Source organism: Pararge aegeria, chromosome Z (assembly GCF_905163445.1).
Source record: "Pararge aegeria chromosome Z, ilParAegt1.1, whole genome shotgun sequence".
Lineage (NCBI taxonomy): Eukaryota > Metazoa > Arthropoda > Insecta > Lepidoptera > Nymphalidae > Pararge > Pararge aegeria.
In genome coordinates, this window is record NC_053208.1 from 13,307,557 (window position 1) to 13,321,280 (window position 13,724).

Sequence of the window (13,724 nt, forward strand, 5' to 3'; positions counted from 1 at the left end):
ATTTGTTGAGTTGAATTAAAAGGAGGACAGTGAGTATTCATAAATTTTATATTAAATTCGCGAGCTTACTTCTAGCACATTGACCTACACAGCAATATCTAAAACCCACAATTCAAGAGGAAATACTGAGGAGAATTTTCTAATTTTAAAGTGTACTACTTCTCTAGTACATAATTTTTATTATATTACCTATTCTTATCCAACAATTATTATGTATAATATGTTTTCCTAATATCACACTCTCACACTCTTGTTCGTTGCCCATCTGCCCGTGACGTCAGCGTTTAGGCTTCGCTGGTTACTAGAGTCCCGTTTGGTATGCCATGAGTGAAGGAATTTCAATTTTAATTCTACGTTTAAAAAAAAGTAAGAGACATATTCGGAGATTCCGTACTCCAGAAAAGAAGTAATAAATTAAAACATCTAGCTTTTCGCTGCCAGATTATCATTCCTCTGTTGGTATAAAATATGAACAATGCAATTTCAAATATTTATTGAAGCTTTACCGACCGTGAGAAAACTTTTGAAAACATCACCGACATCTAGTGTCGTGTACTAGAATACGAAGATCAAAGGATTATACCAAAGAAATCTTGTGCTTGCGAAATTTGTTATCCGAAAAAAATCTAAGTATTCCCAAAGTTTATAGAAAATAATAGAATATGGCAACAAAAAGAAAAATCTACCACGCAACGCGGCTTTTGATCAGAACAGGATAGCGCTACATCCGGTAGTAACAAAGCTAGAACATCTCAATCCGCTACAAAGGAATCCTAATTCATATGTATTATGTCAATAGAGCTGTTTATGATTACATTGTAAGCATATTACTTAAGAAAGCTGCCTTGCTTAGCTTCATAAAGGAATAGTTTTAACAACTTTCAACAACTCCATCAACAGTATAATTAATATAAGACTCTTGTTCCCCCACAACAATATTTCATTAATAAATAATAAGTTAATCGTTTCCATTGTAAATCATCCATTCCCAAGTTGTAATGTTTGACGGCCGATTGGCGCAGTGGGCAGCGACCCTGCTATCTGAGTCCAAGGCCGTGGGTTCGATTCCCACAACTGGAAAATGTTTGTGTGATGAACATGAATGTTTTTCAGTGTCTGGGTGTGTATATGTATATTATAAGTATTTATGTATGTTATTCATAAAAATATTCATCAGTCACCTTAGTACCCATAACACAAGCTACGCTTACATTGGGGCTAGATGGCGATGTGTGTATTGCGTTATATATTTATTTATTTATTTAATGTTTTATCACCATACTTTCTTTATCACCTATTCTCAATTTAATTAATTTAAAATTCGTCCTAACTTTTTTTTCCCGCCTATCTATCTTGTTAAACTCGCATCACCCGCCATAGATCCTATAGTCTTTCTTTGGTAGTCTTCTAAAGGCCATTATTCCATTTTCAATACACTATCAATCAGTATACAAACTATGATATTTTTAATATAATCATCGGGTTTCATAGATAAAGTGCCCTATTTCCTAACACACGCATCTAAAAGATTTACTCTCATCCTTTTTCTTTAAAACGCCAAAAGAAGTATAACTTCAATAAAGCTTAGCCAAGCACGACAAGTCGTACTCATGCACGAAAGGTTCCATATACCGTAAGTCCATGGTGTGGCGGACAACGGACGAGTTCCATTTTTACCTTTTTAGTAAAAAAGTTAAAATCTGAACAAATGGAGTTTTCATACACCTGTTTGGCAACACTCCCGGTGTAAAATGAGGCAGGTCCTACGTATCGGATATTATAGTCATTTTAACCAAAATTCATTAATCACAAAAGGGCGTAGCATGCCTGAGCGCAACTTTCCGGGCGGAGAGAGCCGTGGGAGTGATCTACAATGAATCTTCCGCTTTTTCGACTCCATTCACGGCTCATGTGAAATGATTTCTCGGCAAAGAAAGTAAAAGTGGGTCAGCAGATGCGACTCGACGTCTTCGTGCGGAAATCGCGCAGCGAGCGCAGTGGATTATGGTACTTGTCGTAATACCTCGTACCTCAGTAACGAGCAATAAAAATAAAGCTTTCTCGTCAGTATCACAGGCATCACTAATAATAATTCGATATCGTTTATTATGTTTTCGTTTATTGTATTCGTTTATTATGTCTACTTATAGTGACTGTAGAATATTTTACGAGAAGATGACATCAACTATTAACTAAGAATTGCAGGCGATTTGAAAATAAGTTTTATTGATTTTAAAAATACTTCGCTATAAGCTTTCATGACCTACCCAAAAAAAGCTTGTAGATTATTATTTATCAAAAAAAAATATTTTGACAAAAAATAATAGACTTTGTTATACAACTAAAAAGCAAGAAATAAATATTTTCTAGTTCATGTTTATACCAAGTAAAATGTAGAAAGTTAGTATGTATAGATCATATAATTCATATTACTTCTTTTTTATTTTATTACAAACCTACCCCCTAGGTTTGCAATCATAACTAAGTTATAATAGCCGAATGATAACTGCTTCCTTCCTTCTACAAAATATTGCTTTTCGCGAAGCTGGGCGTTAATGCTTGAGGAGTTCTTCATCACCCCCCATCAGCCCCCTTATTGTGACGAGAATAAATTTCTAACCTACTATATACTTTATAATAATCGAAGCGCAACCAGTGTAATATTTATTATTGTGTAGGTCCGACGGCCATCCGTGGTCAACATGATTACATCATTAACTTCACTTGACCAAATGGTGCTTTTCCATAGCAAATTCTTAAGTTACTTTAAAAAATACTCAAATCGCTACAGGTATTCCTATAATATTTGAAGAGTTTCCTCAATTACACCAGGATCCCTTCAACAGGTCTTGACTTGATGACAAACACAAAAATATTTTTTCAAATCGGTTAATAAATCACAGTGTTCTGAGCTTCAAACAAAAACTCTTTTTTTTTGTAAGTCGGTTAATATAAATCTAACTGTGAATGTAAACTTTAGTGACTCTTGTAAACATTACGGGTTTCATACAATTCGCTATCCTATTCTATCTATTATTTTTAAGAAAATGGAATTTATAGTGAGTTGAATGAGACGAGTAAATAATTTCAATCAAATAAATTAATAATTGATTGAAATTATTTAATCGTATTCCAGCCAGTATTTTTGGCACCATTTCACGCGGGCCTGAATTGTAAAGTGATTATTTAGTTTAGTTGTAAGTTTTATTGTAAGATCATCAAATCAAACAATAAATTTAAAATAATAGATATCGTCGAGCCGTAAGATTGATTTAAGTATAAAATTATATAGTCCGGTAATAAAGCTTTTTTTTAAGTACAGATGATTTAACAAATAAAAAGTCTCTAGACGAAAAGCACTTACCACAAAATGGGATTCCATCAGGACTCCAGTGGCCTGCGTCACATATTCTTCTGGAAGGTCCGAGCAGTTCGAAACCCTGTTCACATACATAGGTGGCTACAGTGCCTTCTTCGAGGTTTTCGTCTGAGAAGGTCACGCGCGAGTGAGCGGGAGACCCCGGATAACTGCATGACGCTGTTACGGACTCTGTAACAAATTCAAAAATCAATCAGAAACGGTGTTTTTAACCGGTTTCCTATTACAAGGAGAAGGTAATCAATTTGGATGTTTCTTTTTACCTATGTTTAGGCATAGCTTCCGTCATTTATGGACGTGTGCAAATTTTTTTTTTTGGTCCCATTCACACATTTAGAAGTGATTAATTTGGATGTTTCTTTTTACGTATGTTCAGGCATAGCTTCCGTCATTTATGGACGTGTGCAAATTTTTTTTTTTGGTCCCATTCACACATTTAGAAGTGATGAAAAGTTTCAGACATACAACGAAAAGAGAACTCCTCAAAATGGCAGGTAATAAACGGCGAATATGCATTGTTTAAGCGAACACACAAAATAACATCATGCCTGTACCTACCCTCGTAAAAGTTACGCAGATGTATTCAGTATATCAGAGTGCATCCATATTTTCTATCGAAGTTAGTAGTAGTTGCATATTTTTAGACTGGAAGCTAGTTAAAGCACATTCAAGCTTGATTTATTAATTTACTTTTTAACTCATTACATTTATTTCAGAAGTTGGTTTATTTATTTGTTAAAAAATTATCAATCTTGTAAATCGAATATATTATTTTGTACCATCTTAATCTTATTATTTTGGCTTGAGCGAATCTTTGTATATCACGGAACAAATTACAACCATCTTTTTATTAAGTCCACACCATCATTTAAGTATCGTTAAGTTAATAAGTGAGTGCTTTGCTCAGTGAGCTTAGAGTAACATATTAAATTAATGGGTTTACTGCTGTTCGCTTAGGAATAGGTTTCAACAATTCTAACCATATCTCAAATATTGAGCATAACGAACTAATGATTGAACCATTCCAGTAAAACATCATCTGTAGAAATCGGTTCCGATTTTACGCAGTAAAAGTGTAAAATCGACTAAACACTTTTACCCTCTATCCCTAACGAAACCTATTGTTTTTCTAAATAAAAAAAAAATCAGCGATATGCATACAAAATGACCCGGTCAAAATTTTCAAAATATATTTAATGTACAGGAATCGCCCAGTTAGTTTTATTATAAATAGGTAGGTACCTTTAGAGCCCCAGCTCCGCAGGCGTGGAATGTATTATTATTAATAAATTATTTATTGCACACACAAAAACCAAATACAAAGAGAAACACAATAGATAAAATAAAAATAAATAATAAAAAAACTATATAGTTGAGGTTTATGTATTATGAAATTGCGGGGCACAACCAGTATTCATTAATTAAGGTACAGCGAGATACAATATTTCAGCGTGGTAGAATAAGGTTTTAAAATACCTCAGAGAAATAATCATTGGTTTCATTCCATTTTGACATTCGCGACGTATCCGTCAATGTAAATGATAACTTTAGCCTTAATTCAAACGCATCTTCTTCATTTTTAATTTATTATTAAATTCATAACTGTAATGTTATAAAATTATTAAGCTATTTATATTTTGTAAATAGCGTATATGCAATAAAATGCAATAGGATAGGGTTGATGATTTACCAAGCCTTCCAACTAAGTGACACTCGTAGCCTCGTGTTGGCTCTGCGCTTGATAACACTTATGATTTTAGTTGCGTTGCTGACCTTGCACCTTCGATCTGTGAAAGTGTTTCGGTGGGAAAATTCGGTGACCGGGGGATTGTTGGTGGCCTATTGCATTGCAGTGTTAGGACTAGCATTATGTGCAGGAAAGCAAAAATGTGGTGGCGAAGCCTTACAAGTAAGGTTTACATTATGAACGGTAGCGACACGTCTGTTTTATAGTTGGAGGATTGTTATACAAAATAAATCCTTCACTTATGTTTGTCTTGTGTGTCTTACACTTATAGCGGTTTTATAGGTATCCGGTTCCATGGAAACTTTAATGTCTTTTGTAGGAGTTTATTGTTGTTTTAATTTGATGGGAATCAAAGGGGAATGGAAAATTCTCATCTAATAACATAGTCGTTCTACTATTTTGAATGGTTAACGAAATGACCTAATCAATATAAGAAACCTTTAGTTAATAAGTCATCTGTTATTGGCATAGTACAGGGCTCGGGTCTCCTTCCAGAATTAGAATGGCACAGACACTAGTCCACCATGCTAGCCCACTGCGTGTTTGTGGACTTCAAACCCCAAGAGTTCCCCCAAGAGTTCTCTTTGAGATTGTCGATTTTGTCGAGGTTTCCTGATGATGTTTTTCTTTACCGTTGAAGCAAGTGATATTTTAATTGCCTAAAGAAATTAAGTAAATAAACTTAAATCATATTATTCCATATTTTTTCATTGTAGGTCTTCCTGTGTGCCACTGGTGGAACTCTCATGGCAATTAATGCTGCTGCTATTTGGCGGCGGTGGAGAAAAGCCGGAAATCTCACTCGCGTCGTGGCTGAACTTTTGGCGGCTCTCGGCGTTATGCTTAAACGTCAGGTCACTTCTAAGGTTTTCCTTAGCGCCGCAGCCGCAGTGGCACTGCTACTAGATCTACTTATTACAGCAGTTCTTAAATATAGCTCAAGCTAGAATGATTAACATCTTCGATCGACTGCTATAAAATTAAAAATTAAATAAATTATGTAATCCTCGTAAAACATTTTCTCCTTAAAGACATTTACAAGTATTTTTTTACGTTACACCTGTAAGTTTTCTTACGATCAATACGTCCCTTACGATCAATTTACAAATGTAAACAACTTTGGAAGCTAGTTATAGTGACTAACGTAAGCTGTAAGTCGCGGAATCTTAGTCGGGTGTAATCACGCCACGTGACGCTTAAAAACTCTCATAGAGGAACTTACAGCAGTGAGTACTTATTGCAGCTTAGAGTACTTATTGCAGTACAGAAAGCAGCATCGATAAGTAAACGCTTAATAAAATTAATTCATACCCGAGATGTGTGTATACGAATGGGCTTTCCCGGGTAGAACATGCTACTTTCTATGTCGATAATGGCGAAATATAATGCTAGAATACGGTAAAATATAGTTTTGAAAAAGTTTATAGGTCCTCTTTTTTTCTCGCCTGAACGTCCCACTGCACAGATTTCTCATAGGAAAGAGGGATTTAGAGCGTAAACAAATATATAAATTTAAAATATAAAAAATCCTCGACTTTAGATATACTGTTCATTATTCTACTAGTCCAGCCCTTTCATTTGATACCCATATTGAGTTGTGAATAAACAAATGTAAGTAGCCATTTTGTGGTGGCGGCCATATCAATTTTTTTAAATTTGACACAGTATATAGTATTCTACTAGTCAAGCAAAAAAAAAAGAATGTATTTTACAAATATATACCCCCAACTTACAACATAGTGTGGGTATATAGGATATTTGAGGGAGCTATGAAAAAAGAAATGTATTTCGCCATTTTCTGGCGCGGCCGTCTTGTACCAATTTTCATCGAACGTACAGTTAAGAACACTCCTTATTTTGATTTTATAATTTATAAAATCAAAATCATTTCATCTGTTTGGGAATTAATTACTCCATCGATAAAAGAAAAAATGCTCCTTGCGAGTCCATTTTCTAATCCAATACTGTCGCTGTTGATGAGAAGACATCGTCACAGACTTCTAGAAAAGTTGATATAAATGGGTTGGTAATCACTTATGTAAACTTAACTTTCTCCCTAATTACATAAGTTTATCTTACGGTAAGGGGCTTTCAGGTGTAAAGGGATTTTGTGTCCCTTATCGGGGGGCACGGCAGTGCCGCCATCAAGACGAGCGCGAAGCAAATACTGCCGTACCATCCTTTACTATATCATTATATTTGTGTACATAATATGATTATATGCAGTTCCTAAGTATTATGTTTATCGCCATACCTATAGTCTTGGTGAAAAATAGGAAAGTTGTGATTAAAGCGTAGAATGAATAAATAATTAGCGGCGTCATCGCCACTCGATATTCCATGAAACATAACAAATTCCAAATGTTCCACGATAAAAAGTAAATTTGTGGACGGAGCGAAAGCGCGAGCAAAAGTGACGAGTATTCAGACTGTATTTTTATTTTTTATTGTATAGTTTGATCGCTTGTAACCAGTTTAAGAAGAGGTGGATAATGGTTGCGTGACTAAAAAAAGAAGTGATCTACAGTCAAACTAATTTGCCTAACAGGAATAATTTTTTAACAATGGTTAAACTTCTTGAATAGTGGACTGTTACGTTCTCGGAGTATTTTTTTAAAACGTTAAAAGCGGCTGAAGTCGGAGGTGTTTTTCAATAACATTGTCATTTTATGGCCAAGTAGTAAATTTTAAGAGGTATTTCGATGAGGTACATAGAGGGTTTTAATAAGAAATATTATGGAGTAAAGTTAAAAAAATCATTAAATTATCACATTTCATGCAAATCGTATGAAAAATCTGTTTTAACTTAAAATAAGTGACAGTAGATTTCGCATTTTTGAATTTAAGTCATGAAATTTTTTTTTGGTAAAATCTGAACTTTGTTATGCAACTAAAAGCAAGAAATAAATAAAATCTACAACATTTTGAAGTCGCTGTCAAGTAAAATGCAGAATATTACTGGTTCTTTGCCTTGCTACTATATAAAAAGGAAAACGAAGTAAATTATGATCATAGTAACTTTCTTAATAAAGTAGTTTCTTTTTTTAGCTAAATTTTTTTTCACGCTTTGTGGGTTAGCATTTTATATATTATATTAAATCAATGGTTTGCAATCATATCTAAGTTATAAAAGCCGAATGTCAACTGCTCATAACTTAACCTACAAAATATTGATTTTTCCGAAGCCGGGTGGCGTTAATTCTTGAAGAGTTCTCCCGGCACAACACCATCAGCTTCGTTATTGTAACGAGCATTAATTTCTTACCTACCATATACAACAACCGAAGCGCAACTACTGTATTTATTATGGTGTTATTCCGGTGGCCATCCGTGGTTTCCATCATCAGTTTTACTTGACCAAATGGTGTGTTTGGATAGTAAATGGTCAAGCTACTTTAAAATATACTCAAATCGTTACAGGTCTCCCTATAATATTTGAAGAGTTCGCTCGATTTCTTAAGTAATCCTTCAACGGATCTTGACCTGACGTAAATGCGACCTCATGGGAAGTATACCGTCTTCGTCAGAAAATGAGCATTGATGCACACTTATGTTTTTTTAAATTGGCGCACATAGAGTTTTATGTGACTCATCTCTCGGAAATAGTTAAAAATATATTACTTTCTCCAACCAAGATCCATTGGTTGCATTGTCAGGCGATCATAAATCGTTTGTCGTCATCATAAACATAGATTTCATCAGTTGTAAGTTCAAAGTAAATAAAACCTTTTAAGAAAGTAGTATAAGTTTTACTTAAACCTGTCACTTTAGTTACAGCACATTATCTATGATAGTGTGAACAAAACGGTGAGTTATACGGAATCGACACATAAATAGCATCATAATAACTGCACTTAGTCGCAGCCGTTCATTTCATAGCAAACAGACGACGATTACTTAGACTAAGAAAGCGTGGTGAGTGGTGACCCCGCATTGGCGAGGCCCTCGTTATACGGGAACAAAATGAGTCACAATTTTACTGTCGCTAAATTAAATTGTCCACAAAGAAGACTGCTCTCGGCTTATATCAAAAAACCAGGTCCGCGGCCGACACTAAAAACATCCCAATAAATATAGGACAGGCCAAATATTGTGTAGACATTCGTTTGCAAACAAAAGGAGCACTTTTGATTTATTTGTATTTAGTTGTAAAAGGAATTGTATGCAATAAATTAAAATAAATAATATTTCCTGATTTAAAAACACTTCTGTTTGGTATTTAAGCCGATTTTAATTTGTGTTTGACTTTCATTTTTAGGAATTTACTCCTTTATTTACTAAAAGTTACAAACAGTAAAATAAAAAATTAATATCGAGTTTGGCATCATTTTGCTTAAATAACTGCTGCAATTCTTCGTGGCATGCTCTGTGCGAGGTTAATTTGAGTTTCAGGGGAATACGCAATTTAAAGCTCTACCATGTTCAGCTCTAACACGTCGTTTGGGAAGACCCATAGATGTGCAAAGGGATTGGTCGGTACTTCGTGCTGGCCAATCTAAACGACCGATACTACCTTCACTTAAGTAAGTATCTACGTAGCTCGGTGCGCTGTCGTCGATAAACACAGCAACACATCCTGTAACAGCTAACGCTGGTTATGCATGAGGAATGAGGAGTTCCAAGATATAGCGTTGTGCATTTGGAGAGCCATTTACTACGAAAACTAACTCTGTACGATCTTCAGAAGTCATGCCAGCCCAAAACATGAGAGAGCCTCCACCGTAAGGCGTCATTTCTTCGAAACTTACCTTTGCATAACGCTCTCCTGGTCTTCTTAGCACTTGGATCTGGACGTCTTACGACGTCGGTCCTTACTAAATAAAAAGATTCTGACTTCATCTGGAAATAAAACCTTGCTCTATTCTACATGATCGGTCCACGTCCCATAACTTTTACAAACATTTGAACCCTGCAATACGGTGAAAACGTAGTAATTTAGGACTCCTAGCTGGTCTAGCTAAACTCACATTTCTAACATCTTCAAGATTATTTTTGATTTTATTTTTGGTAGACTTCCAATTTCGGAAAACTTGGTTCACAATATATCGATCGTCTCTTGGCATAGTACAACGTTTCCTTCTTATTACTTGGTACTCTTTTCAAAGAACCCGTTACTTAAAACCCAGTCCAGGTCCGCCGAACAGTGAAACGACTGACACCAACCCGTTCCGATACATAACATTGATTAATTATTGATTATATATAGCCTTCTTATCTGGCATAATTGATAATTATCTTGTCTGGAATATTACAGTATAAAATTTGTCACGAAAAACCATTTTAATAACTTTACATCATCATCAATTCATTGCAATTAAGAATTTTGTATTTCCCAATTTGTTAGATGTATGGATGGATGTATTTATGTATGTATGTAAGTGTATGTATGTAAGTGTATGTATCATCTAAAATAATGACAACTTACTAACTCAGTATACCACGTAAAATAATAGTAGGTACATAGCTAGCCACCATGATTATGATGTTAGCATCAGATCTATTCTAGCTTCTTGATTGACTCATACGCGGACGAAGATCCGCTAGTCCTTAGATATAGTAGTAAATACATTTTGTATTTAGTGGATGACTGTCGACCACTCACATAAACATTACCAAAGTCAATTTTGTATTCTCTCGGAATCCGATCGGTTGTTGTGCACCAGCGCTCTTAGACGAAGAGGTTAATGTTCTGTAGATAGGATGTGTAAACATCAATAAGTTGACTTCCTCGTTTAACAATATTTTTAGTGGAACACGCCGCCAGCAGTTGATTTTTCTCGCATGACAGCCAATGACTTGAATATTAAACTAAAAATCCTCCTCTGTTTTAAATATATTTATTTTTATAGTAAACTAGCAGACCCGGCCACGCTTCCTCTTGCTTCGATTTTGTGCTGCTTTTAACCATCGACTGGTTAACGATCACAACCTACATGACATTATCTTAAACTAAGGAAAATGTTATTCATTTAACCTCCTGGTAAAATATAATCCGAGATTGAGGCCAGTAAGATTAATTTTGAGATCCAGCGTACCTACTTACACCTCTACAGCCCAGGTTTATATCTCAAGAAAACATCGCTAATAAGTGTTAAACACTTGTATGATTTTAATGAAAATCAAATGTAGAAAAACTGTCATTGACATTGTTAGTATCTCTGTCAATAAGTCTGTAACGATGCCAGAACGTTGCCCGCTTTTAGTGTTTCAAAACAAGTTTTATTTCACGTCTGCGATTTACAACGGTTCAAACATGTTCCTCCATCAGTGTGTCACATATTGCTATGCTTATTATCGAGTCGATATTAATTTACGCATAAACATCAAAAAACTGGCCCAGAGCTTCATACCTTGGAAATAGCGTTTATTTATTTCTTTGATACTGTTTGACTGCCTCAATAAATTTAATAAAATTAACTTATCATATATTTTTTTGGTATTGAGGCAATTCTTAACCCGGTTTCCGGACAGATTCTGGACTCATTAGATTTGCTATTGGGCAAATCCTGTGACTATTATATTATATATATAGTCAATGTTATATAGGTTCTGCACTTATGGAGTTTTTTTGCAAAAATAGTTAAAGTAGTTTTTTGCAAAAAATCACTGGAATAAAAATCACAGATTCTCGATTTCCCACCAATTGTTTACCAAAGGAATCACCATCGTGACAAAATTGTTGGCCACCATGTAATAACCTATAAAATAGAGGCCGTTAAACTTAGTATTCGGTGTAATCTTACGAACGGAAGGATACACCGATAACAAAATTATCCTGTAAGCATTACTTTATAAGGTACGGAATCCTAATAGTAGTTGGTTATTATTTATATATAAATATATAATACATAATATACCTGCTCATTTGAAAAAATCTTTTAACAATGTGATTTAGCGAATTTCATTCCTAAGAAAACCCGGAGGCAGTTTTTAATAGCTGTAACCCAGATTTTACTAATAGTTGCCGATTATAAGTAACCGTTGTTAATGAGACACAATAAAGACCATTTTTTATTATTCGATCTTTTAAAATAAATAGTTATATAATTATATAACTATTCTGTGTTGATTTTTTTAATGCTTTGTTAATATTAATTCTAAAATTTAGGTAGAATATATTGGGTAGAATTTCTAAAATTTTTTTTATTTTATTTTTTTTTTTTTTCGACAATACACACATCGCCACCTAGCCCCAAAGTAAGCGTAGCTTGTGTTATGGGTACTAAGATGACTGATGAATATTTTTATGAATTATATATACATAAATACTTAGAAAATACATATAAACACCCAGACACTGAAAAACACTTATTGCTCATCACACAAACATTTTCCAGTTGTGGGAATCGAACCCACGGCCTTGGACTCAGAAAGCAGGGTCGCTGTCCACTGCGCCAGTCGGCCGTCGAAAATTATAAAAATAATTCGATTTAGAAATAAATTATGTCAACGTAGATAGTACCTACTTACTAAAAATTGTAAGAAATAATATTCTTTCGTTCTAAAAACTCTTCTATAGGAAATTAAGTTTACACCACAAAAAAAATTACCTATTCAATTTTAAAAGCCGTAACGAACCAGAAGTAGAGTCTCTACTAACAGAAATATTTGACATTCCAAATACGATTATAAAGTAGGCCTACACTAATAAATGAATTTTGTTTTCTCTATTAATATGTTGTTATTTAGTATTGTGGTGTGAAAAAAAGTGTTTACATACATACATTCACCCAAAATCATTATCCTTCTTCAGTCGAAGCCCGAATGTACAGTAAAACCTACTAAGATCTGTACTTTTTCACAAAAATACCATGAAGGCACCGTACATCCGTATACGCAACAGTAGGTTGTACAAAATTATGAGTCATGTTTGTTTTCAAAGTAAGTAACTTTCTCCAGATTGACAATAATATCTAAGATAGGTAGAGCGTTTCTATTAACAATCTACGAATTCAAGTTATATAGACAATGCATTTATAGTCAGATTAATTGTAAACTTGGATTACGTATGCGGTATGCGTTGTTAAAACTCGGCTTGGTAAGTTGTGTCCTAGAATAAGTTTAAACTCATTTCATCAGATGACCCAAGAATATTTTCTTAACTTTCCTATTTAACAAACGAAATAGACAAGTGGCGGAATATTTTATAATTAAGGGTGGTATATAGGTGTTATATACTTACTTAATGTTATAAAGAGTTGGTTGTTTGTTTTTATTCTGTAATTGATAAAGTTTGATACTGAGAAACCAATTTTAATTACTCCTTCACCATCAGAAAGCAGCTTTATTCAAAAGTAGCTATATTTAAATTCAGTAGTAATAAGATTACAACTGAAAAATGTTCGCGATCTGTTTGAAAACATGAGCATGCGCTGTCTAAATGGTGAGTCGTAATGAGATACTGTCATACAAATATACAGCTATTTATTTGAAATCGACAGATCCGTATGCCTATCTTTTATGAATAAGCCACAATAACACATACTACGTAAAAAAAAATAAACAGTGATTTATGATCGTAATTTTTGGCATAAAATATTAATAATTAGATGCTGGGAAAAACTCGTATTCAATATTTTTAAAAATTCAACAGATAAT

At 34.1% G+C, this 13,724-nt stretch overlaps 1 protein-coding gene across 2 annotated transcripts in view; it reads right to left on the reverse strand.

The window, feature by feature from the left end:
• Positions 1-13,724, reverse strand: part of LOC120636148 (CUB and sushi domain-containing protein 3) — a 45,445-nt gene that overhangs the window by 21,408 nt on the left and 10,313 nt on the right. For both annotated transcript variants that reach the window (XM_039907465.1, XM_039907464.1), the window contains exon 2: positions 3,365-3,550. In XM_039907465.1, coding sequence (XP_039763399.1) covers positions 3,365-3,550 — 186 coding nt within the window. The remainder of the gene's footprint in view (positions 1-3,364; positions 3,551-13,724) is intronic.